Source organism: Canis lupus, chromosome 33, assembly GCF_011100685.1.
Source record: "Canis lupus familiaris isolate Mischka breed German Shepherd chromosome 33, alternate assembly UU_Cfam_GSD_1.0, whole genome shotgun sequence".
NCBI lineage: Eukaryota > Metazoa > Chordata > Mammalia > Carnivora > Canidae > Canis > Canis lupus.
Genome location: NC_049254.1, coordinates 8,194,702 through 8,221,770, shown reverse-complemented (window position 1 = coordinate 8,221,770; position 27,069 = coordinate 8,194,702). Strand labels below are relative to the sequence as shown.

The 27,069-nt window shown below is 33.5% G+C and overlaps 3 protein-coding genes across 3 annotated transcripts in view; 2 read left to right on the top strand and 1 right to left on the bottom strand.

Moving 5' to 3' along the window:
• The window catches only part of SENP7 (SUMO specific peptidase 7), a 140,595-nt gene extending 119,209 nt beyond the window's left edge, over positions 1-21,386 (top strand). The window contains 10 exon segments of the mRNA NM_001313826.1: positions 1,213-1,346; positions 2,858-2,974; positions 6,394-6,516; positions 9,827-9,919; positions 10,562-10,674; positions 11,456-11,508; positions 17,080-17,123; positions 17,219-17,287; positions 18,167-18,317; positions 19,547-21,386. Coding sequence (NP_001300755.1) covers positions 1,213-1,346; positions 2,858-2,974; positions 6,394-6,516; positions 9,827-9,919; positions 10,562-10,674; positions 11,456-11,508; positions 17,080-17,123; positions 17,219-17,287; positions 18,167-18,317; positions 19,547-19,684 — 1,035 coding nt within the window. The 3' untranslated portion in view covers positions 19,685-21,386.
• Positions 12,967-13,299, bottom strand: LOC119867317 (40S ribosomal protein S26-like). The gene has a single exon (XM_038582679.1). The coding sequence runs from the start codon at positions 13,297-13,299 to the stop codon at positions 12,967-12,969; it is 333 nt and encodes a 110-aa protein (XP_038438607.1).
• A 1,888-nt stretch (positions 21,387-23,274) lies between the features above and the next one.
• IMPG2 (interphotoreceptor matrix proteoglycan 2) overlaps positions 23,275-27,069 on the top strand; it is an 81,921-nt gene continuing 78,126 nt past the window's right edge. The window contains exons 1-2 of the mRNA XM_038582671.1: positions 23,275-24,071; positions 24,536-24,787. Of these exons, the coding sequence (XP_038438599.1) occupies positions 23,987-24,071; positions 24,536-24,787 (337 nt within the window). The 5' untranslated portion in view covers positions 23,275-23,986. The remainder of the gene's footprint in view (positions 24,072-24,535; positions 24,788-27,069) is intronic.

Here is a 27,069-nt window from a genome sequence, read left to right as displayed (position 1 = left end):
TTAAGTAAATTTGACACCCAACATGGGGTTTAGACTCATGACCCTGAGATCGAGAGTTGCATGCTCCACCAACTGAGCCAGCCAGGTATCCCAAAGTTAGAACATTAATGATAATATAAATGAAATGAATAAAATAAAATAAAAATTTACTGAAAAATAAAATAAATGCCCATAAATCTTTATTGATACAAATAAATACCTCAATTAATGAATGAAAAATAAATACTGATGGCGGATAATTGACAGTTCTTTCTTAGAAAAGTATTTCAATTAATAAGGGTAAAAGGAATGAGAAAATAAAAAACCACCATAGTCAATGATTGTTGCAGGCAAGGTCCACCAAGAGATACTAAATTTAATAGGTGAAAACGTAAGGAGAAACAGGATATGTGGATAATCTCAAAGTCTCTCAGCCAAATATTTATTAGTTATAAAAAGAAAAGTATAGCTTTACAGTGGAGAAATGTGGCAGACATCACCAGGAATAAGATACTGACGTAATAAACCTGTCACATCACATACTGAGAAGAGGACATCACATACTGAGAAGGGGACATGACTTCTCTGGTATTTTTCCCAGTACTGTATAACCTCAATCCTATCATGAAAAAAATCAGACAAATCCAGTTACTAAACAAGTGACCAGTACTCTTGAAAATATCAAGGTCATCAAAGACAAAGACAGGAATTGTAGGATCCAAATACAGAAAAAAGATATTAGTGGAAACACTAGTGATAGCAGAACAAATCCATAGTGTAGTTTATAATATTATGCCAATGTTATTTTCTTAGTTTTGATAGATTTATTTATTTATTTATCATTATTTATTTATTTATTAGACAACATGTACAAGAAGGAGGAGGAGGAGAGGGAGAGAAAGACTCTCAAGCAGACTCCCCACTGAGCATAGAGCTCAACAAGGGGCTCCCTCTCATGACCCTGAGATTATGACCTGAGCTGAAATCAGGAGTCAGACGCTTAACCGACTGAGCTACCCAGGCGTCCCTGTATAGTGTCTTTTGATCAAAAATATTATTTTGCTTATACAATATCTTTGGAGAAATTCTAAATGTATAGGTGTAACTCATTGATACTGATTTCTTTTAGTCACATTTTCTCTTAAAAGCCTAGGTTTTGACTATCCTTTTGAGGGTTAATGTGTATTTTTATATATCTATAAGGAAACCTTTTTCTTTGACATTTTCTGTCAGCCTTCAAATACAGAAATAGCCAAGCCTACTTACACCTTCCTGCAGAAGCAAAGTAGTGGTTGCTACTCACTTTCTATTACATCTAATCCAGATGAAGAATGGCGAGAAGTCAGGCACACTGGACCTGTTCAAAAGTATGTACTGTGTCATATCCTGTTTGTAATAGGTGGACTCATTAGTAGTTGTCATTCTTGTTGCTGATTTTAAGTAGTTTACCTTTTTCTTTTTAATTGAGGTGTAATTGACACACAATATTATATTAGTTTCAAATGTATAACATGTTGATTTGACAATAGTTTACCTTCTAAATGTTTTTGAGTTTTGCTCTTACACTGATGGTTAGTAATAGAAATAATAATTTTTTGCTTTTGAGAAAGTTAAATTTGTTAAGAAAAGAGCTGGTGCCATTTCATTTAGTATTAGGTCGGTAAGACATAAATGGCAACTAAAATGTCAAATTTAGTAATATTAAAGTATTTGTTGAAAATATTTGTGTAGCAGTGTATGGTTTTTTATTACATATTCCATATCTGAATATATGGTAGGAAAAGTGGGATTACTTAACTAAAGTGTGGCTCAATCTAAGGTACTTTGGAGTTTGTTAGAACTTCTTTTTCATAAGTTGCTACTTTATTCATAGTTCATCTTGTATGTCTTCTCATGGTAGTCAGTCAGAATAGGGAGTCTTTGCCTTTGAGGGTGATTTCTATTACTCTGTGTGATTCCTTTTTTCTGTTTTTTAAAAAACAAATGAAAGAACAGGATAGAAAATAGCCAGTGAAATAGTAACTATCATGTTAGCGTTTAAAATTTCATGTTATTTGATTTAGGTGCTAAGATTAAATCAATTGCCTATGACTTAATCTTCTTGAATCATTCTGGCTTAGGAAGTTGTTATTATTATTATTATTATTATTTAGAAGTCCTTATTATTATACATTTATTATTGGCTACATTCAGGCAATGAGGACCATCCTGTCTATTCTAAGATCATAGCTAAAAACTCAAAACCGCTCTTCTGAGATTTAAGAGAAGGTGCCAGAAAAAAGATGCTTAATTAGTGGTTATCTGTTTCCTACTTCTTTCTTCTTATAATTATTTATTTCCTTTATATTCTCTCAAATTTTACATTGTAAAGACTTTGTTATAGGAGACTTGCCTTCTCTGCTCCGTCTTATTTCTTTATTGCTCAGCAGTTGCTGTAGACCAGCCACCAGTAGGAGAATATAGTTTTTGATTGTTGGCCCACCTGAATGCCGTGGAACTAGTCTTGGGAATTCAAACTTAGAGTTGGAAAGTAGAGTGTAGGAAAGTCTTTTATGGTTTATTACATCAGTTTGTTGAAAGTTAAAAATTGTACAGAATAGAGACATCTTTGATATCCACTGATTATGGATATAAGGTATTGATTAGACAAATATGATACTAGCCCACATGGGATTGGAAATGAAAAGAGAATGAGAGTACTGTTAGTACCTTGTGAAAATAAAGAAGGAAAATATAATTGCTTGTATCCTGTCCATTTTTTTTACTCTGTACGTCTTAGTTTTTGAATACATTGCTCTTTTAGTATTCTATATAACAAATCTCTTTGATAATGGAGTTTTCAGTACCTATATGTTTTAACTTTAGTTTTACTTTTAAGGTTGATTGTGTATCCTCCACCACCTACTAAAGGGGGATTGGGAGTGACTAATGAAGATCTGGAGTGCTTAGAAGAAGGAGAGTTTCTTAATGATGTAATCATTGATTTCTACCTGAAGTAAGTACAATGATAAATGATTTTCTCATCTGTGTGTTTTGGTGTGAATCTTAAACTACATGCCCATCACTGAAGTTTTTTTTTAACTCTAGCTAAAAGCTTCCTGCCAAGAATTTAGATTTAAAGATTTTGCCTACAGGGTTTTCTACAGTTGACTACTTCAGTTTCATTCCTTTACTTCCCATAGATACTATATACTTCAGAAGAGTTACTGTTTTTTGTTTGTTTTTAGTTTTTATTTTTGATTTATATTTCTTGGCTATTATATTACTGTGGTGAAGGATGTACTTAAAAAATTGCAGATCACTTTGGGAAGGGAAAAGAAGCAAGTCTGTACTTATGTCTGAAAGAGATAGATAGGAAAGTTTTATAAACTTTGACGCAAAGTTTCTAGTCCTTGTCTTACCTGAGCCCTATTGTTTAACTAATAATACTAGTCTTATTCCAATCACTCAGGCTCCAAATCTCTCTTTAGCATTTATTCTTCATCTCAGATACTTTACATTTGATCTCTAGAAGCTTGATTTTGGTCTTTTTTTAAAATATCCTCTACTCAAGGCCTCATGTATTATGAGATTTTCCCAGTCTGGTAAGAACGGGCACTATTTTTGCGGCTGGCTACCAATTCCTTCCTGTCTTTTCAGGTAGTTCTCTCCCCAGCCTTTTCCTCATATGTGTGTGGTGACCAGTGTTCTTCTGAATACTTAAGGAGGACTCTCTGCAGATGTCTGGAGTTCTCTTTATCTATAGCTCTTCCCTTTTCTTCCCTTTTCATTATTCTGATCTGCAAATTCTAGCTGTGTTGGTCTGTATTGAGTAGCATCTCCTCAACTTGCAGTCTGCCCTCTGGGTTACTCCTTCCTGTGCTGCAGCCTGGAAGCTACCAGCACAGTCAGCCAGGGCACTAGTGGAGCTCATCTTTGTTGGTTTCCCATTTTTCAAACATTTTCTTTGTTGCCTGATGTCCATTGTTTTGAAAATTATTGTTTCATATATTTTTTTGTCTGTTTTTTTTTTGCTTCCTTTATCCTGGATGGTAAATATAGGCTCTCTTATTTCATCTTGGCTGGAAGCAGATGTCTCCATTACCATTGACTCTTTACCCTCCCTTCCCTCTCTGCATACTTATTTGGCAATTTTAGTAGATTCTATCTCAAATTCATCTAGTTTTCTTCTGTCATCATGATTTTCTAGTATTTCTTAACTGAGTTATTGTTCTTCTCTGATTTGCTAGTACTTCTTATCTGAATTATTATTATTATGAGTCTTCTATCCTTTATCTCTGTTTGCCTGTCCATTAGGTATATCACAACCACTGCTATTAAACTACTCTATGAATGCAATTCCTATGAGAAACTTAAAGTAATTTCTTATTATTGGTCAGAATGAGTTCAGACAGTCTGGCATTTGAGAGTCTTGATAATATGACACTACCTTTTTAGCCATCTACGAACAATCCTGTACATATTACATAGTCCAGCAAAATTGAATTATAAACAGTTTAACTAAACAAAGCCCATTCCTACTCACTCTTATGCCTTAGTGCCATATTTTTCTTGATTCCAGTAGACTTTCCTCTTTATCTCAACCTGTTGAAGTTTTATTTCTCTTTCAAGGTTCCTCTCAAGTGGTGCCTTCTTAAAACTTTTCCTGATCTTCTGAACAGATATTATTAACTACCATGACACTTCATTTTCATCTCTTTTATAGTACCTGATTTTACAGTTAGTTAGTGGTATTATGACATTCTCCTAAAGTTTAAGCATCTTATTATATCTTACTCATTTTTATATTCCTGTAATAGTGTCAAATTTATATTTAGTGAGATGAACTGGATTATATTATTAGTTTTTATGTTTTCTTAGAATTAACAAATACAGTTTTATTCCTAGTTTATTTCCAATAGTACTTTTCTATACTTCCTTTTCACTGAATTGCCTGTATCTCTGTCTCACTGACTTCTTTTCAGAGGGGATTTTTTTTTTCAGAGGGGATTTTTAAAAAGACTTTATTTGTTTATTCATGGAGATATATATAGAGAGATAGAGACACAGAAGGAGAAGCAGGGCAGCTTGATGCAGGGGAGCTTGATATGGAACTCGATCCCAGGACCCCTGATTTATGCCCTGAGCCGAAGGCAGATGCTCAACTGCTGAGCCACCCAGGCATCCCTCAGAGTGTATTCTAACTTTATTGTTTAAACTAATTTCTAGGGCAGCCTGGGTGGCTCAGCGGTTTAGCGCCGCCTTCATCCCAGGGCGTGATCCTGGAAACCTGGGATCGAGTCCCATGTTGGGCTCCCTGCATGGAGCCTGCTTCTCCCTCTGCCTGTGTGTCTGCCTCTCTCTCTCTCTCTCTCTCTCTCTCTCTCTCTGTGTGTCTCTCATGAATGAATAAATAAAATCTTTTTTTTTTAATAAAATCTTTTTTTTAAAGATTTTATTTATTCTTGAGAGGATGTTTATATATCTGTATCTATCTATATATATATATATCTCTATATAATCATCATTCAGATCAAAATAATATTTCTAGGACATCAGAAACTTCATTTTTATCTCTTTCCATTTAGCAAAGCCTCTCCATAGCCACATTAAAAAAAATGTCAAGTAGTGTTTGTCTTTTATGCTTTTTAAAACAGAAATTACAAAGTCATTTTTTGAACCTGCGTAAACTACTAAGAATAGTAGAGTTCTTGAATTACGAAGGGTTTAAGCACTAAATGATTGAATTACAAGCTTATGTTGAAGAATTATTTTCATAGAAGTGGACAAAGGATTTGTAGATTAGGCATATCTCATAATAAAGTTTTTCTAGATTATTTAGGAGTCTCATTGGTTTCAGTATTTGATTAATTTGTCCTTCTATACTCATCGTTCTGGATTGTAAAGCTATATGGTGGCAGGTACTTTTTTCCCCCCTCTTATTTTATATCTTACTGTAAACATGGTGCTTGGTGCATGTTAGGAATTTGATAATACTTGTTATTAAGTAAATGAAAGTATAATGGGCAATTTCTGCTTTAAATAATCTTTTTTTAAAATATTTATTTATGATAGTCATACAGAGAGAGAGAGAGAGGCAGAGACATAGGCAGAGGGAGAAGCAGGCTCCATGCACCGGGAGCCTGACGTGGGATTCGATCCCGGGTCTCCAGGATCGCGCCCTGGGCCAAAGGCAGGCGCCAAACCACTGCACCACCCAGGGATCCCTTTTTTTTTTTTTTTTTTGCTTTAAATAATCTTGATGGAAGGTGACATAAATAAAGAACCAAAAAAACTGAAATCAGAGGAAATTTCAAGATTGCTTTGAATTTAATTGGCCATAAAAATGAAGATTTCCAGAACACACAAGATAATTGGGAGAAGACCAAATAAAATAAAAAAATAACTTACTTTCATGGTGTTGCTATTTTACAGGTATCTTATATTGGAGAAGGCATCAGATGAACTTGTTGAACGAAGTCACATTTTTAGTAGCTTTTTCTATAAATGCTTAACAAGAAAGGAAAATAATTTAACAGAAGATAATCCAAATCTTTCGTAAGTTAATCTTTCAGTATACTTAAGTTTTAAGAGGAAAATATGCTCTTTTGATGCTTCTAAGTGAAAAAACTTCTTACAGTATTTCCTAGAGAGCAGTATTACCACTTGTGCAGGCTTTTTTGCTCTAAGATATACTTCTCACCCTTCCACTATTCTGTTCCCTGTCACAGGAGGATGACTCTTGCAGACTGCATTTCCAAGTACATGTTCTGTGGGGGACACGGAAAGTTGGAGGGCAAGGAAGGAGAGAAAGTCAGGTTATTTCCTCCTTACCCTCTTTGCATTAGGCAGTGATTTTGGCAGTGGCTGTATTTTCTCTGCGGGTCCTGTCTTTCATTGGACAGATCTGTAAGAGTGCGAGCTCCTACTAGAGGTACTACTGCTTCTTCCCCATTGCCCTTTAGTGTAGGGGTATAGTAGTTTCCTTCTATGCTAATCTCTGGTTGCCTTGCTGCTCCCTTTTTTGGCTTTGGACTTTTTCTATCATCACTGTAGCCAGTTCTCTGCATTACATTTTATCTGTCTTAAATATATAGGGTGTCTTTTATTTCCTGGTGAGACTCTCACCAAAATACTACTCTTTAGTTAAACTACTGTAAATTATACAAAATACTATGTTTGCATAATTTACCTTACCATCAGTTAATGAGTAGGGATATATGGAAGGGGAAGATTTATTAAATAAATTTGATAGTTAACTTTTTTTGATGTCTTCCTGTTCTATTTTATGTATATAGAAATTGATAGTACTGTGATTTAATCTTAAATTTTGTTTTAAGATTACTAGTCCATGTTTGGCATAGCCAACTAGAAACTGATGAAATGAAAGCAGGTAGATTCTACTGTGTTTTTATATTTTAAAATAATTTTAAAAATTAAAATTAGATATTAGATATTTGATCTTGTATAAAAGTAATACAAAACAAAGATATATAAGTGGCATATTCCAGGGTAAGATAATATATATGATACTATATTTAGATACTATACTTAGTATCTTATACACACACATACACACATTCAGTTGACCCTGGAACCACATGGGTTTGAACTGTGGGGGGGGTCCACTTACATACAGGATTTTTTTGATAAATACAGTATAAATATTATATATTTGATAAACATTTTCCTTATGATTTTAATATTTTCTCTAGCTTACTGTGTTATTTTTATAATACATTATAGTATATAACACAATACATTATATATATAACATACAAAATATGTGTTAATTGGCTTCATGTTATTAGTAAGACTTCTGATCAACAGTAGGCCATTATTAGTTAAGGTTTTGGGGAATAGAAGTTACATATATAGGTTTTCAACTCTGTTGGGTGGGGATTGGTTCCACCAATCCCCTCGTTGTTCAAGGGTCAACTGTGTATATGTGTGTATGTGTGTGTGTGTGTGTCTTTCACACATACACAGATACTCCTACTAATGCTTGGCTTGAAGTATATGTAATTAATATTCACACAAAGAATTTCTACAAATCAGTAAAAAAAAAATAAGAAGCCCAGAATCAAAGTGGTAAGGGATATAAACCTAAATGGTAAATAAATCCCCGATAACTGGCTCAAACTACTAGTGTTAAGATATTGCAGACTAAATGATGCACAAACTCATTACTATACATTATCAGATGCTGACGTACTGGCTTCTATCCATATCCCTAAACCCATCTCGTGACATTGTTTCCCCTCACTTATCCTACTTCACTGAGCTCAACCTACCTCTTTGAGTTTTCAAATATGCAAAGGTCTTTCCTATTTTCTGACTGAAATTTCTTCTCTTGGCACTTTTTTGTTTCATAACAAGATCTCTAGTCATTTATTTGTTTGTTTGCCTGTCCTAGAGTTAAGCTTTATGAGGTCATGCACTTCATCTGTCATATTTTCTCCTTTATCCCCAGTACCTTTTGTTCAGTTGCTTGGAACACACTAGGAACTCAAAAGAGAATAATGTATCTTATTGAATGGGCATAACGAAAAAGAACCAGGTGTCTGTCTAAGATTTTCTTTGTTTTTTCTTTTTAAAGATTTTAGTCATTTATTTGAGAGAGGGGGAGGGGAACAAACAAGGGGAGGGGCAGAGGGAGAAGCAGACTTCCAGCTGATTGGGGAGGGCAACACAGGGCTCAATCCCAGGACCTCGAGATCATGACCTGAGCTGAAGTCACATGTTTAACCGACTGAGCCTGGTGCCCCAACTTCTGATTATTTTATAAAGTTAATCTACATAGTGTCTAATTCCTACCACTTTTTTTATAACCATATTCTAGATTCCATCTTCTTCCTAATATTTGTCCCTGTGAGTTTGGTTAGATATTCAAATGAACAGTGATGGGGCAAAGATATCTTTCCTATATTACTTGGTATGTAAATATAAAAGAACTTAATGATTTGTTTTATTCGTGCAAAGAAAGAGAGGTTCTTGAAGGGATTGAGCCAGAAGTCACATACCATCTCTTTTATGTCACTGTTAAATACCATCCTTCCCTAAACTTTCTTTGATATTCAGACTTGATTTGATACCTTCCTTCCTTAATTTTCCTGATAAGATAGAGAAAAGAGTTATTTCTCTTTTCTTTCCTGTCCCAATTCTTTCCTAAGTGTCTCTTTTAAATGCTGTAAAATAATTTCTTTAAATCCCTTATAACACTTACATTTTAGTTATTTATTGTAGTTGTTTTCTGCCCTCATTATTTTGTAAATTCTTTAAAGGCAGTATGGGTGATTTTTATTAATTGTTTAGGAACCTAATAAATACTGAATAAGTAAAATGAAAGATGGATAAATGGTGAATGTATTTAACTTGTCATATAATTTCCTTATATATGAAATGAAAGGAGATGTCATCTTTAAAAAATCTAAGAATATATGCCTCGTTCCTCCTCTTCCATTAAATTTTAACACCACCCTCATCACAGATAAAACATTTAGACCATTCTCTTACAGTTTAATGATAATGTTTTTATCATGTCCAGATGGAACTTAACTGAATAAATAAGAGGATAGCTGTTTATATTCAGTTCCTGAGCTACTTTTGGAATCTATAACACATTTTGTAGACTGCTTTTATTGTATGATGTTGTTTATAAATAGTGATTAGATTTAAGAACATTCAGGAGTTAATGAAAAGAGGTGAATATTATATATCTTAATATGTGTTAAATAGTATATATCTTAAAGGTGATATCAAGGAAACCAAACCTACCATTTTTCAGTGTATCAAAATTACTCTTGAAATCTGTATCTAAAATTTTAATTTTTTATGTGTAAAATACATCTATCTTTCATATTCCCAGAATGGCACAGAGAAGACATAAAAGAGTAAGAACATGGACTCGTCATATAAACATCTTTAACAAAGATTACATTTTTGTGCCTGTAAATGAGTCGTGAGTATTTCAGTTTATTTAAAAACAAAATTAGGGAGTATAGAAAAAAAATTTTGTCTGTTTTTAGATTAATAATCAATAAAAAGTATGGGTATATAAATTCCTGATATTATTTTTAATTTATTCCAAGGAAGTAGCTAAAACTATGAGTTACTTATGTTAGATTTTGGTTTGACAGTATAGTTATATTATAAATATAGTGAAAAAAATAAAATGACAAATGCCCACAAGACTGTAATGACTGAGACATTGAATTTTTCTTTTTTGGATTTAAAAGATTTTATAAATAAAAGATCAAAAGATTTTTGGATGAATCTGAAAACTTTAAGAGAACAAGCTGTTTAAGTACAAAATAAGTGATGCTGTGTGTTTATTTGTTAAAGTAGTTCCTCAATAGGAAACACAAGATTGTGTGATGAAAGTAAATAAATTTGAAATAACTCAAATTTTACACTAAGTAGTCTTACTACTTATTTAATTACTTTTGGAATGTGTATTCCATATTGTGTCAGATGTTATAATGGGCTTCTTCAAAATTGGTATGAACTTTGTCATACCCACATTTTCAGCTGTAGTTTTAGAACATGTTCCTCTGCATTGTTTAGATTTTATGTTATTCTGATTGTATTTCTTTTTCAACAGGTCTCACTGGTATCTTGCAGTCATTTGTTTTCCATGGTTAGAAGAAGCTATATATGAAGATTTTCCACAGGGCTCCCAGGTTCAGCAGTCTCAACATGACAACAAAACAATAGGTGATAAACTTAATGTAGTGTTTTTAATAATGATAACAGTAAATGATTATGGTGAACAATATGCAGTTAAAAGATAGTATAGTTTTTTTTATCATGAAACTTATTAGAAGGAAGAATAAGAAATCTGAAATTTTCATAATAAATCCCAACCTCATGTATAGACAAAATATAATTCTTCAGTTACACTGTTATGTCAAGTTTTATTGTAGCATTTTTTTATAGAGTAATCTTGCTAACATGACTCAGAATTCATATTATGGATCCACAGGCATAGACCCAATTCAGGTCCTTTGCCTCCTTGGTTAAATATACTATTAGATATTTTATTCTTTTTGGTGCAATTGTCAATGTAATTGTTTTTGTAATTTCTCTTTCTACTACCTTTTATTAGTGTAAAGAACCACAACAAATTTCTATTTATTAATTTTGTGTCTTGCAACCTTACTGAATTCATGAGTTTATTGGTCATGAAATCTTTTTCATTTTTTCTTAATCTAAATGAACACAAGTCTTGTTAACACTGGAAACTGGCTAGATAATATCAGGTCTCTTAAAATTCTTCCATGATTTTTCTTAAGTTACAGTCCAAATCTTAAGTAAGCAAATTAGCCTAATTTTTTTTTGAGGAAAAAAAATGAAAATTATGTGTTTATAGGTGTAGGCTAAACAGTAAGCAGAGTTATTAATAGCCATTATCATCAATACTGGCCCAAACCACAGCTAAATATTTTGCCTTAGACATAAAATAAATACTCATAAGTGCTTTATTATTTCTAACTAGATAATGATCAACATACTACTTCAGGACTGTCTTTGGATACAGAGGAGTCCCAAGTAAGTATGTTCTTGATAGATATGAAAAAAGGAAAATACTTGAATATAATAATTTTATCTATAAAATAGGGTGTAGACTATGATGGATATTGTTGGACCATAATAAATCGTGTTGTTTTATGGTTCTTTGATGTATTTTATGGGGGTAGGAAGGAGAATAGGAGAAATTATCATTCCTCTTATACTTGTTTAGCTGACTTTAACTTTCTTGATTTGTTTATTCAGTAGTTTTTCTGATCATTTGGTTGGCTACTTCTCAGGTGTACTTTTATTCTTCATTATAGCCGCATTTTTTTTTTTTAGCTTAGTGTAATTAGTAACCTAAACAAGCATGCATGTGCACGCATTCATGCACACGCACACACACCCAAATATATATATATTTAAAATATATTTTAAAAATATATATGTGTGTGTGTATATATGTATATTTAAAAATTCTTTTTATTTGAGTGTAGTTGACATACAGTGTTACTTTAGTTTCAGGTGTACAACATAGTGATTTGACTAGTTTAAGTATTCTGCTATGCTTACCACAGGCATAGCCACCATCTGTCACCATACAGTACTATCACAGTATCATTAACTATATTCTTTATGTTATGCCTTTTATTCCTGTGATTTACTTATTTCATAACTTAGAAGCCTTTATCTCCCATTCCTCTTCACCCATTTTGCCCATCCTGTGACCCTTCTCTCCTCTAGCAACCATCAGTTTGTTTTCTGTATTCACAAGTCTGATTCTACTTTTTGTTTGTTTATTCATTCATTTGCTTTTTAGATTTCACCTATGAATGAAATCTTAGGGTATTTGTCTTTCTCAGTCTTCACTAGGTATTGTATGCTCTCTCTCCATCCATGTCATTGCAGGTGACAAGATTTTAGTCTTTCATATGTGAGTAATACTCTGTGTGTGTGGGTATCTGTGTATGTGTTTGTACACACTACATCTTCTTTATCCATTCATCTATCAGTGGGCAATCAGACTGCTTCCATATCTTGGCTATTGTAAATAATGCTGCAGTAAACATAGTGGTGCATGTATTTTTTCAAATTAGTGTTTTCACTTTCTTTGGGTGAATACGGAGTGGTGAAATTATCGGATTATATGGTATTTCTCTTTTTAATTTTTTGAGGAAACTCCATAGTATTTTACACAGTGGCTATAGAAAACCAGTTTACATTTTCAGCAATAGTTTATGAGGATTCCTTTTTCTTCACATTCTCACCAACACTTGTTATTTTTTGTCTTTTTGATTTTAGCTATTCTGGCAGGTGTAAGGTGGTATTTCATTATGGTTTTGGTTTGCATTTCCCTGATGATTAGTGATGTTGAACACTTGTTCATGTGTTTGTTGACTATATGTGTATCTTCTTTTTTTTCTTTTTTAAAGCATAATCACCATTTATTTTTTTTTCTGGAGAACACTTTTTCTTAGTCGTTAAGGACTTAGCTCCTTACATAGGCTTCGGTAGAGGTCGTTGGACAGCACCTGTGGGTCTGAATCGGGGTGGGGGTGCTTCACAAGAGTGATTCCTGACTACCTTGCTGTGAATGGCACAACTCATGCAATAATGTAGTTTCACATACAGCCTAGGAAGCACATAGGCGTCGAAGACACTCGCTTCAGAAATGTCCCTGATGGCAGCGGCCTCTACTATGTTCCGAATAACGAACTTCTTAATAGCCTTTTCCTTGGGCATACAATGGGCGCAGTTGGTGCAGTGAATAGGCTGCATGTGGCCGTGTCCTTTTTTGGCACGAACATTATTCCTTCTTTTCTTGGTCATCTTGGGTGCAAGACTGAGAGAGGATCCATCTGTATGTCTTATGTCTCTTCAGGTCCTGCCCATCTTTAATTGGATTTTGTGTGTGTGTGTTGAATTGTATAAGCTCTTTATTTATTTTGGATATTAATCTCTATCTGATATAGCATTGGCAAATATCTTCTCCCATTCACTAGATTGCCTCTTCATTTTGTTGATGGTTTCTTTTGCTGTGCAGAAGCTTTTTATTTTCATGAAATCCCAATTGTTTATTTTTGTTTTGATTTCCTTGCCTGAGGAAACAAATCTAGAAAATGTTGTTAAGGCTGATGTCCAAGAGATTACGGCCTGTGTTTTCTTTAGGTAGTTTTATGGTTTCAGGTCTTAAACTTAGGTCTTTAATCATTTTTTTTAGGTCTTTAATTTTGAGTTTAATTTTATGTATAGTGTAAGAAAGTGGTCCAATTCATTTCTTGGTATGTAGCTGTCTCATTTTCCTGACATCATTTCATTGAAGAGACTGTCTTTTCCCCATCGTATATTTTTGCCTCATTTGTTGTAGATTAATTGACCGAGTAGGTATGGGTTTTTTCCTGGACTCTCTATCTTGTTCCATTGATCTATGTGTCTCTTTTTTCTGGCAGTATCATACTATTTTGATTATTGTAGCATTGTAGTAGCTTGAAATCTGAGATTGAGATCTCTCCAGCTTCATTCTTCTTTCTCAAGATTGCTTTAGTTATTTGGGGTCTTTTGTGGTTCCATATAAATTTTAGAATTATTTTTACTAGTTCTGTGAAAAATGCTATCGGTATTTTGATAGAGATTGCATTGAATTTGTAGATGACTTTGTGTGGCATGGGCATTTTAACAATGTTAATTCTCTAAATCCATGAGCATGGTATATCTTTCCATTTATTTATTTGTCTTCAATTTTTTTCATCAGTATTTTACAGTTTTCAGAATACAGATCTTTCACCTCCTAGGTTAAGTTTATTCCTAGGTTGGTTTCTTTCTTTCATTCTTTTTTTTTTTTTTTTGGTGTAATTGTAAATGGGATTGTTTTCTTAATTTCTGCTTTTGCTTTTTGTTATTAGTGTAGGGAAATGCAGCAGATTTCTATATATTCATTTTATATCTTGCAACTTTACTGATTTCATTTATCAATTCTAATAGTTTTTTGGTGCAGTCTTTAGGGTTTTCTATATATAGTATGTCATCTGTGTAGAGTGACAAGTTTTATTTCTCCCTTACCAATTTGTTTGCCTTTTATTTCTCTTCTTGTCTGATTGCTAAACTTCCAGTAATATGTTGAATAAAAGTGGTAAAAGTGGACAACTTTGTTCCTGATCTTAGAGGAGAAGCTTTTAGCTTTTCTCCATACAAGTATGATGTTAGCTATGGATTGTTATACATACTTAATGATATTGTTTAGCTGTGGTTCCCTTAAACCCACTTTGTTGAGAGTGTTTATCATGAGCAGATGTTGAATTTTGTCCAGTGCTTTTTCTGCATCTATTAAGATGATCATGTGTTTTTTCTCCTTTAATTTGTTAATGTGATGTGTCATATTGGTTGATTGCTGGATACTGAACCATCCTTGCATACCTAGAATAAACCCCACTTCACTGAGGTGAATGATTCTTTTAATGTATTGTCAAATTCAGTTTGTTAATATTTTATTGATGATTTTTACATCTATGTTTATCAGGGATATTGGCTTGTAGTTTTCTTTTATTGTGGTGTCTTTGTCTGGTTTCAGTATCAGAGTCATGCTGGCCTTGTGGAATAAATTTGGAGAAGCTTCTCTTCTATTTTTTGGAATAGTTTGAGGAGAATAGATACTAATTTTTCTTTATTTTTTTTTCAAGATTATATATTTATTTGAGAGAGAGACAGAGACAGAGAGAGAACAAGCAGAGGGAGGAGCAGAGGGGGAGGGACAAGCAGACTCCACACTGACTGCAGAGCCTGACATGGGGTTCGATCTCATGATCCTGAGATCATGACTTGAATTGAAACCCAAGAGTCAGGCGTTTAACTGACTGAGCCACCCGGGTGCTTCCTAACTCTTTAAATATTTGTAGAATCATCTATGAATCTATCTGGTCATTGACTTTTTGTTTGTTCTTTGCTTATTGATTCAGTTTCATTTACTAGTAATTACTAGTAAATCATTCAGATTTTCTATTTCTTTCTGATTCTGTTTTGGAAGATTGTATGTTTCTAGGACTATATTCATTTTTTTCTAGGTTGTCCAATTTGGTATGTAAATTTTCATAGTAGTTTTTATAATCCTTTGTATTTCTGGAATGTTGTCATTTCTCGTCTTTCATTTCTGATTTTATTTGAGTCCTCTTTTTTTCTTGATGAGTCTAGGTAAAGGTTTATCATTTTGTTTATATTTTCAAAGACCCAGTTCTTGGTTTCATTAATCTTTTCTTTTCTTTTCTTTTCTTTTTTTTTTTTTAGTTTTTATTTCATTTATTTCCACCCTGATCTTTATTATTTCCTTCCTTCTAGCTTTGGGCTTTGTTGGATCTTTCTTTTCTAATATCTTTAGGTATAAGGTTAGATTGTTTGAGATTTTTCTTGTTTGTTAAGGTAGGCCTATATCACTATAAACCAATCCTAATCTTAGAACTGCTTTTGTAGCATCTCAGAGATTTTGGACTGTTGTGTTTTTGTTTTCATTTGTCTCCATGTATTTTTTTTTCTTCTTTGATTTCTTTGTTGACCCTTTGGTGATTTAATCTCCACATTTTTGTGTTTTGTTAATTTTTCTTATATGGACCTCCAAACTGGTATGCATCGTCTACATTTGGTGTCATAATTGATTAAGGTAGTCACCTAGTGATTTTTGGTTCTTTTTGTTTTGTTTTTTGTTTTGTTTTGTTTTGTATGTACAGAGAGCAGCAGCCTTGCTATACTGGCATAGGCTTATGTCTTTACCGTTACTAGTACAGGGTAGGCAGAAAGAAGGAAGTTCCTTTTCTGCTCTAACAATGACATGGTAGGGAAGTTTCTTCTTGCTTATAGAAACGGGCTTCCTAAGGGTGCCTGGGTGGCTGAGTTGGTTAAATGTCTGCCTTCAGCTCCATCACAATCTAAGGGTCCTGGGATCAAGCCTCACCTCAGACTCCTGCTCAACAGAGGGCCTGCTTCTCTCATTCCCTCTGCCCCTCACCCCCCTCCCTGTGCTCTGTCTCTTTCAAATAAATAAAATCTTTAAAAAAAAAAAGGCACAGGCTGCCCAAATTAGGTTTCTTGGAACAGTTGTTCTAAGATGCGGATTATGTTAAAAGGATTGTAAGGTCAGTTAAGTTGGATAAAGCCTGTGTCCTATTCCTTTCTTAAAGATTCATTGTTATATTAGAGTAATAAAGGTACTGAGAAGTTTTTCATTAAAGAAATCTGCTTAAGATTGATCTGTTGTTTCTCAAATTTGTCTCCACCAACATCATATATTGAGTTAGAAAATGTATGTAAGTGTAGGTTAAATTGTTTATCTTTGCTTAAGATGGTAAGTCTGAACAGAAGTAATTGAAGTTCTAGGGTTTTATAATGCTTTGTTATAGTTCCATAACTTCTTGAGTCCACATATAAGTGTGTAAGACACTGTTTCACCAGTATAAGAAAATAAATCAATGAATTTCTGAAAAAAATGATGTTGGTTCACTTTAGATGATGAAAAGAACTCTAATTTGAAATTTTAATTTTAGAGTCAGACATTTTAAAGAGTAACATATTAATTTATTCAAACTGGTTTTAATTGCAAAGTCATAAAAATTCCTGTTATTTCAGAGTACTGAGACGAATACATCAGTACCAAAGAAAATGTGTAAAAGGTAGGTACATGCTGTAATAATGTTTTTTTTTAGATATTTAAATTTACTTCATATACAGATACGTACACCTCGATTTCTTCTTTTGCTTTTCACAGGCCATGCATTCTCATACTAGATTCCTTGAAAGCTGCTTCTATACAAAACACAGTTCAGAATTTACGAGAGTAAGTAATGACAATTTTACTCTCAGTCTGTTATCTAAAAAATCTGAGTAATTTTGAAGCTACTTTAAGAATTACTGAAAACACTATGTATCTGGAATTATAATTTACTATGTATTTAGATGTCTACAAATCTAATCAATAATAAATATCTCCTATTGTATGTTAATATTCAAGTATTAATATTTCTCAAATATCAACTTGTATATATTAAAAGCAAATTCAGAATTTGTATTCATAATCTAACAATAAGCATATTTTTATAAAGGAGCATTGCAGTTATTAGTGGTTATCAAAATATTTTATTTTTTTTTAATTTATTTTTTTTTAATTTTTATTTATTTATGATAGTCACAGAGAGACAGACAGAGACAGAGACACAGGCAGAGGGAGAAGCAGGCTCCATGCACCGGGAGCCCGATGTGGGATTCAATCCCGGGTCTCCAGGATCACGCCCTGGGCCAAAGGCAGGCGCCAAACCGCTGCGCCACCCAGGGATCCCATCAAAATATTTTAGAAAAAATGAGGACTTTTTCACATTTTTATTATGTGTGTATGTGTGTAATTTTGTAATTAACTGTAGGATCTGGAAATAGCAACTAAAGTTTTAAAATAATCTGTTAGTTTACTTCATAACATATAAATGAGTTTATGTGTATGAGTTATGAAAATTGAGTTATTGAAAAAAGTCTAGCTTTAAGTTTGAAACTCAAATGACTTTCTTTTAAGTAGCAACCCTTGAAGCCTCACATACTATAATTTGTACTGTTAAATTTGGAAATTTGTCTTGAGGCAACACCTCAGGCAGCAAATGTTTTTCCTTCTTTGTGTTGAATAATCAGGAATTTCTACTAGAGTCACTGTACTTTTTGATGATTCAAGGTATTTAGAGGTAGAGTGGGAAGTTAAACGAAAAACTCATCGGGAATTCAGCAAAACAAACATGGTGGACCTATGCCCTAAGGTTCCTAAACAAGATAATAGCAGTGATTGTGGAGTATATTTACTGCAGTATGTGGAGAGCTTCTTTAAGGTATGTAAATAAATTTTTATTCGCAATTACCAGTATATAATCACAAATTACTGGGCAAGCAAAGCAGCAAGAAAATATTACACTCAAGAGAGAAAAAATAAATAAAGCCACATATAATCCAAATATTAGAGTTATTTCACAGATAAGAACTTTAAAATAGTTTGAATAATATGTCAGAGAAAATAGTCAAAGATGAACAAAATGGATAAAGATGAAATCTACTAAAAAAACCAAGTGGACATTCTAGAGCTGAAAATGATTATCAATATATGAAATTAAGAATTTACTGGAACTTGTGATGAGCACTGGGTGTTGTATATATGTGATGAATCACTCAATTCTACGCCTGAAACTAATATTACATTGTATTTTAACTAACTGGAATGTAAATAAAAACGTAGAAGGGAAAAAAAGAACTTACTGGTTGGATTTAATAGCAGACTTGGATGCAGCAGAAGACAAGATTAAACTTAAAAAAAAAAGGGCAATAGAAGGAATCCTACTGTATTTCAAAGAGAAAAAAAACGTAAAGAACAGAATATAAAAGACAAGTGTGATAAAGTCAAAAACTGTAATTTATATGTAATTAAGAGTTCTAGAAGGATTAGGATAGGAGAGAGAGAAAGGCAGACAAAAATTTGAAGAAAAAAATTTCAAAACTAACAGACCCGTATATTCAAGAAGCTCAGAAAACCATAAGCTAGATTAATAGAGTAACAAGTGTTATTTTCTAGCTCATCAGTGATGCTATCTATAAGTAGCAGTATTTAGGCAGAAATTTTAAAAGCAAGAAATCGCTCTTTGCTTTTTAAACTGTCAGCTCATTACTTTAGTCATTACCAACATAATTTGTGAAGCCCTTCTCCCCTCTCTGAGGGTCAAGGGTTAGGACTGCAAGTTCCAACCCTATTACTGCATTGTTGGTTGTCCTGGCAACTAGCCCCATTTTTTTCGGTGTGGTATTCTGAAGATGGGTATAGGAGTATAGGGTATTTTTGACTAGTACTTGAGATACTTTCAGCATGTATGGGTTATAGTATATGGTTAGAACTTTTGATATAATTGGGGAGGAACAGTAATACATAGTTTTGGGTAAACTATGTAGTATTACATCTCAGTAAAGCTGTAATTTTAAAAAGCTAGCAGTTTCTTATTTCTTGTAAAATGAAATTAAAACAAGTTTGAATTGTACTGCTAAAGTGATTGCATTCTTTTTTTTCTCTCATTAGGATCCTATTGTTAATTTTGAACTTCCAATTCATTTGGAGAAATGGTTTCCTCGTCATGTAATAAAGACCAAACGGGAAGATATTCGAGAGCTCATTTTAAAACTTCATTTACAGCAACAGAAGGGCAGCAGTAGCTAGTTAATCTGTACAAACATGACACAGATGTTCTATAAGATTACTGGAAAGCCGCTTACCAGCATTTGTGTTAGTCAGCTCACAGAAAAGAAAATAACTTGTGGTAGTTTTATAAGTCATTGAACAGTATTTAAAATATATACGATATATTATTAGATTGTTGAGATCTCATAGATGCAGTGGAAAATGGGGGGTGATATAGATAAACTTATTAGAAATTAAAATTTCAAAAATATTGGATATTTTTCTGATTATGCTTCTGATTATGCAATAGCATATGTAAATGTGGGAATGTTTTTGTAGATGATAAAACTATGTGATCTGTACTTACATAAAACTGGGAGTTGAGGGGAGTTAGGTCCTCCCTGGTGCCAGCCCCAGTGCTTGTCAAATTTGTTGACAAGTCACATTATATTGTAATTCTATTCTTTGCAGCTCAAGCATGCAGTATGAATACTGTGTATTTTTTAAAAGAAGAATTTAGTATTAAGGCTTCAGAAAATGCCATTTACGGCATCCCTTTTGTATAGTGTAAAAGAAGACATGATGTTAGGAAGATGATAAAAATGGACTCTTTCAAAGCGCAGCTTATTTTTCTCAATTGCTAAATGAAACCGTTACTCTACTGTAATTGTTACATGTTTTCTTTTTCTTTTGATGTCATATGTGGGGATCTAAGAATTTAGTTCATTCATTAGAATGGAATTTGGAATGAAAAAATCCTAGCTGTCCAAAACAGGTTTTTAAAAATTACATATGTAGCTCAACTTAGTTTCTTTGAGGTATAGCTTTATCAATATTGTCTTCTGTCCTATTCTGATATCTTAGAATGTATGTACACAGTTTCTGTAAGTATAGAAGATAAAATTGGTGTCCTCTTAACTTTAATTAAAAGATACCCTCAAAATCTTATTTATTGTTAGGACTAAATATGTAATTTTATAGCTCTGTTTACCTGGTATTCATCTGCAAAGCCAGACTGCTCGAATTGCTTTTATATTTGAAATTGTAGGTTTTAGAGACCTAAGATCCCTATGGCATAAGTTTTATTAAATGTTCAGGTAACAGTTTTGAATTCATGTGATGATGGTGGTATTATATGATGAAACACTTCCCAACCCTTTAATGTTATCAGGAAAATTTTGAGGGGACAATTATATTGTATTTTCTCAGATAAGAAACATGCTTTTTAAGAGTATTATTTTAATCTTCTGTTTTATGCATCTCTTGGATTTAAATTGTTAACTGTATAAAAGCAGTGAATCAAGGGCAATTTAAGATAAAGCTAAAAGTTGGAACATTTTATTTCAAAATCATGTGAATTTGAAGTTTGAAGTTGTCAGTTAAGCCTCATTGTTTTTGAGTTTTTGTTAATCTTGTCACCGTCTTTATATTGTTAAAGATATTTGTCTTTTGGGGATTTCTTATAAAGATGGTTATAATTACATGTCTTCATTCCCAATTTGTGTGTGTATGGGAGGGTATTTTTTAAAATGACTATTATTTGTATATCTAATTTTGGGAAAGCAAGTATGTAATACATCTTCTTGTGACTTCTTAACTTTTTTGTTTGTATGTTTTTCAAAGGTACCACTGTCCTTTATCATGTTTTGAAGATTGTTTAAAATTCATTTTCCTAAATTCATGTGGAAATAATGCGTTGAATATCAACATTTTATATTAAACCTGTTTCCAATTCATTAAATTACAGTGTAACTTTCTTTTCTTAAGAAACATGAGCCATTCTTGGAAACAAATTTTCAAATTTATGATACCCAGTGCCTATCTTATAACTGATACTTAGGTTAATTTTTCTTTCTACTTTAACAGACACATAGTTAATTTGTCTGCTCAGGAAACATTTTTGGAGCATCTACTAGAGGTAGGCAATTTACTAGGTATAAAAAATGAATGGCAGCTTTTATTCCTGAGTCATTTATAGTCTAGTGGGAGAAATGGGCATATGAATAGCTTTAATATTCCTGGTAAAAACTATCTTAGAGTTTCTTGGTAGCTCAGGAGGGAGTTCATCCTAGCTGTGTGTGTGTTAGTGAGAGGTGATAGAGTAGTAGTGAGAGGGTTGTTACTGTACAGGGAAAGTCTTCCTAGAGAAAATAATACTGTTTTTAATTTACAACTTGGGGGTTAAAAAAGGTGATCGCTTTTTTTTTTTTTTTTTGACTCCCATCCAATCATTTAACTAGGACTTAGAAAAGTTTAATGCCTCTAATAATCAGCGTGTTTCCTTTTTATGTTTACAGGGAAAATAGGGCTCATACAGAACCCCTTCTAATCTGGTTGCAATCTATGTGCTGTCATCATCTTTCCAGTGTCACCTGCTTTTTAATCATATAAAATTATTCATTTATGCTGTAATTGCTTTTGGCTTAGCACTAAGCTTAAGCCTTTTCTTCCTAGCAAATTATTTTGGGTTTTCTTTCTTTCAGTAGTGTTTCTTTGGAAATGTACTGAACTAAAATAAATGTGAAATGTCATCTGTATTCAGTATTTTTTTTTTTTTATTGTGTAAATGACCTCTAATTGTTGAACTATGTCTGGTCTGGGAGGACTGTGAGTAGACATACAGACGAGAAATATATAAAACTTTATTGGAAAACAAACTTTACTTCCTTCTGTAGAGTCTCTTATAATTGAGCTTGTCTTTGTGGAAATTTGGAAACTTTGCCTAGAGGCCATTAAAAGCTTCTGTGGGTATGAGGCTTCCTTATGCTGGTATGGTCTACACCCACCCAGCTGGTCTCTTCTCTTATAACTTAGTGTATCCCTTTTGGGGGCTAAAGAAATCAGTCAGGACTATTTTATTTTAGGATTTTCAAGAGAAATATGTTTTAGATCTTTACAAAACTTTTTTTTTTTTTCCCCAGAGAACTTACTAGAGGTACATGACATAAGATATAAATACAGGGACGCCTGGGTGGCTCAGCAGTTGAGTTCCTGCCTTTGGCTCAGGGCGTGATCCTGGAGTCCCAGGATCAAGTCCCACACACATCTGGTTCCCTGCGTGGAGCCTGCTTCTCCCTCTGCCTGTGTCCCTGCCTCTCTCTCTCTCTGTCTCTCATGAATAAATAAATAAAATCTTTAAAAAAAAAAAAAAAGATAAATTCAGTGCTATTCAATAGTAAATCCTAGCTTCCCCAGAGACTTGGACTACTTTAATTCTATTCTACTAGGTTTACTTGATAAAAACAACTGTCCTAATACAAAGAATTTTATTGGTCCCATTGTGGTAAAATATCCTTTCTTGGTTAAGAGTTCTTCATGTACATAAACATACCAGGCCTCATGTTTAATAGCTAATGAAGCAAGATTCCAAAGTTATCATGTGGGTGTCATTTTTATTGTACTCTTAGTATGTGCCAGGCACTAGTCTAAGCATTTTCTGTGTATTAACTAATTTAGTCCTCACAAAAGCTCTATCATGAGTTATCCTTACTATTCCTATCGCATTTTATGTATAAGGAAGAAGACATTAAGTGGTTATAAACCAAAGATTTTCAAATTTCTTATCAAGGAGAGAAATTTACAAGACAATAATTATGCCAAAAAGAAATAGCTCCAGGAAAACTAGCTAGAACTGGTTTTATACCTAGCTCTGTATTTCTGAAGTAGATGGGTATATTCGGTCTGGGCTTACAGATCTTATGCTTTAAATCATAGGCCCTGGGGCTTATCAGTGGCATAGTCAGTCAAGTGTCTGACTCTTGGTCTTGGCCAGATTGTGATCTCAGGGTCCTGAGATGGAGCCCCAGGTTGGGCTCTGAGCTCATTGTGGAGTCGGCTTGAGACTCTCTCTCCCTCTGCTGCTCCCCCCCAACTCGTGCTCTCTCAAAATAAATAAATTAAAAACAGAAACAAAAACAAATCACAGGCCCTAGAAGAACCCAGTTTCAACTAATAGATTCAGAAAAATTGTAAAACTCAGTGAATTATATGTGAAACGTTTTTAAGCAGGCTGCCAGTTAAAGGCAAAGAACCCGTTCATAAAGAGCTTAGCTGGCTAGATTAGAATAAAGAAATTGTCTCTCCCCATCTGTTCTAATTAGCTTATCTCTTCCGCTTTCATAGCTGTGCTGGATTTCAGGAAAGAAGTGAGAGGTATTTTGAAAGGACACCATTTTTATTTAAGCTAATTTATAATGGTTTGGGAATGCTTGTCTGTTCTCAAACATAAACTCTTAAATGTTAGACCTTTCCTATAATAATTTGTTACTGGAAGTTTCAAGCCTTTTGGGTTGTTCAAGTTAAGGATTTTGGCTTCTCCTCATTCCTTTGATTGTGGCCCAAATGATTATGTTTCCTCATTTTGGGAAGATTTCTCTGGGTATTTTGATATTTGTCGTGATAGAAGGAAACCTTACATCATTAACAGGTATTTAAAAATCTATATTGTTTTTATTTGTCTGTATACTTATAGTACATTCCCTTTAAGAATAACATTATTTAAAAAAAAGAATAATATTATTTGATATGACTTATAAGAAGTTGAATCAAATGCTACTCTGTTAGTCTTTGGTATTCATTTAAACTTTTAAAATCTCTCCTAATAATTTTAGTTTTCTTCTTTAGTAAGTTCTACTTCAAACTTAACTTACCTCTTATTTTTTTGTGTTGCAATTGGATGTATAGTTTTTTCAATAACTAAGAATCTTGAAATAAAGAAGAAGGTGTTATATGGAGAAAAGATTGCTCATTCCTCCTCTCCTTAGGCATGCATGTCTATAATCTGAGCAATGGCTTCAAAACTGAAATGGGGCTCAAAAATCCATTTTTCTTTGTTACCTTTACTACTGTATCTTCATTATCAGAAGACTTGTTTATGCTTTCACTTTGTAGCACAAACCTACATGTCTTTAGAAGATATCCAAGAACCCAACAGTGCAGTTTCTTTTCTTTTGACTGACTCAGAATCCACGGACACTTCTCTTTCTACTGAAAAGAAACTACCTCTGGACCACAGAGAAACTGAGAAACAGTGGCTACTTAGAAGAAGGCGGTCTATTTTATTTCCTAATGGTGTGAAAACCTGTCCAGGTGAAAGTGTTACAGAGGCTGTGGCAAACCATGTAAAATATTTCAAAGTACGAGGTTAGTAAGCATCTAAATCTTGTGGCTTTGTGATGAAATTTAAACATTAATATGTTTGTTGTATCTTGTTAAAATTCAAAGTTTGTGATAATTTAGACACTGAGACAAATATGATCTTTATATTACCTATGGAAAAAGACGTTGCTAAAAGTATAGTATTTATATAGCTTCAGAGGAAAGTTTAAGAGTGGAAATGGTTTAAATCTTTCAAGCATGTCAAAAATATCAGTTTATGTTATTGGAAAATTTAATTATGTTTACTTCTTCATTAAGTAGTTTATCTAGGGGATCCCTGGGTGGCGCAGCGGTTTGGCGCCTGCCTTTGGCCCAGGGCACGATCCTGGAGACCCGGGATCGAATCCCACGTCGGGCTCCCGGTGCATGGAGCCTGCTTCTCCCTCTGCCTATGTCTCTGCCTCTCTCTTTCTCTCTCTCTGTGGGTGTGACTATCATAAATTAAAAAAAAAAAGTAGTTTATCTAAATATACCCACAAAATATATTTTCCATGGTATAGTTACTTAGGTAATAAGTTACTTTAGATACATGAAAATACAATACATTTAAAAAATTTTTCTTTCTTTTTTTTAATTTAAACCCAATTAACCAACATACAGGACATCGGTATTCTCAGATGTATTATTTAACAATTTATCAGTTGTGTATAACACCCAGTGCTCGTCATACCATATGTTCTACTTAATACCTTTCTATATTTTATAGTTCAGACATCCTGCAGATTCATGCTAGTTACTCTCTGGTTGGTACACATAAACCTTATTATGTCTAAAATGATGGCACTTCTCACAATGGATCCTAAAGCAACAGAACTAATGATTTTATTTTTTTAAGGCTTTTATTTATTTTAGAGAGCAAGCAAGAGAGAGAGTGCGTGTGTTCATGGGGGTCAGTGTAGGAATGGGGGAAGGATGAGCAGAGGGAGAGGGAGAGAAAGTCCAAAGCTGACTCCACGTGAGTTGATGCAGGGCTCTATCTCGTGACCCTGAGATCACGACCTGAGGCTTAACCCATTGTGCCACCCAAGTGCCCCCAAGATTTTATTGTTAATTAAACAGTATTATCGGGGTCCCTGGGTGGCGCAGCGGTTTGGCGCCTGCCTTTGGCCCAGGGCGCGATCCTGGAGACCTGGGATCGAATCCCACGTCGGGCTCCCGGTGCATGGAGCCTGCTTCTCCCTCTGCCTATGTCTCTGCCTCTCTCTCTCTCTCTCTCTGTGTGACTATCATAAATAAATAAAAATTAAAAAAAAATAAAAAAAAATAAACAGTATTATCCTTGATCAAATCCCTTTTTATTGTGTGAATTCATTTTCTGTTTTAAGTTTACTAACCAAAATTGCTTAATTGACCATAATGGATTCCAAGGATTCTCAAATTTCACTTTTTGCTGCTGAAGAGACAATAAAAAGCCATAAGATGGATGTATTACTAGTAAACTAAAGTGAAGGTAGATGATTAGAAGGTAGTGAAACCAGGCTTGCTCATTTATGTAGTTATTCCACAAATGTTTATTGGGCACTTATTTGCCGTGCCCTGGACTATATGGATATTTGATCTAAGCTGCTACTTTTATCTTCTCCTTTTTTACTTTCCTTCAACTTGTCCTTCATCTCCCCTTCCCTCACCAAAGAAAGTGTTTTTGTTTTTTCAAAGCAAACTTTTTTTAAGTGTTTATTTAAATTCCAGTTAGTCAACATACAGTACAATATTACTTTCAAGTACAATTTAAGAGATTCAGCACTTATATACAGCACCTGATGCTCATCAGAGCAAATGCCCTCCTTAATCCCCATCACTATTTAACTCATCCCCCAGCATTTCCCCTCTAGCAACCCTCAGTTTGTTCTATTAAGAGTCTGCTGCTTGGTTGGCCTCTCTTTTTTAACCTATCCTCATTTGTTTTGTTTCTTCTTCACATGAGTGAAGTCATATTTGTCCTTGTCTGATTGATTTATTTCCCTTAGCATAATACTCTCTAAGCAAGTGTTTTTAAGAAAATAAACACCAGATATTATATATATTTATATATTTGTTTTGCTTATTAAAGTAGCCCTGTATTAGTATCTTTTTAAAAGAGGGTATTTAAATCTCTTGCTTGTATTTTGGGACTATCAAACATTATTAAGCAATAAGCGTTTTTATTTTTTTAATGGAATTCCATTGATTGTTCCTTTTGTGTATGGGGTGTGTACCAGAAGTGGCAAATTCTCAAGAGAGTGGGAAAAGAATAAAGGACTGAAGATAAATGAGAATGACAGTTTATA

Bases quoted from the DNA above. Each gene is read 5' to 3' on its own strand.
- LOC119867317 (XM_038582679.1), bottom strand. From the start codon at position 13,299: ATGACCAAGAAAAGAAGGAATAATGTTCGTGCCAAAAAAGGACACGGC.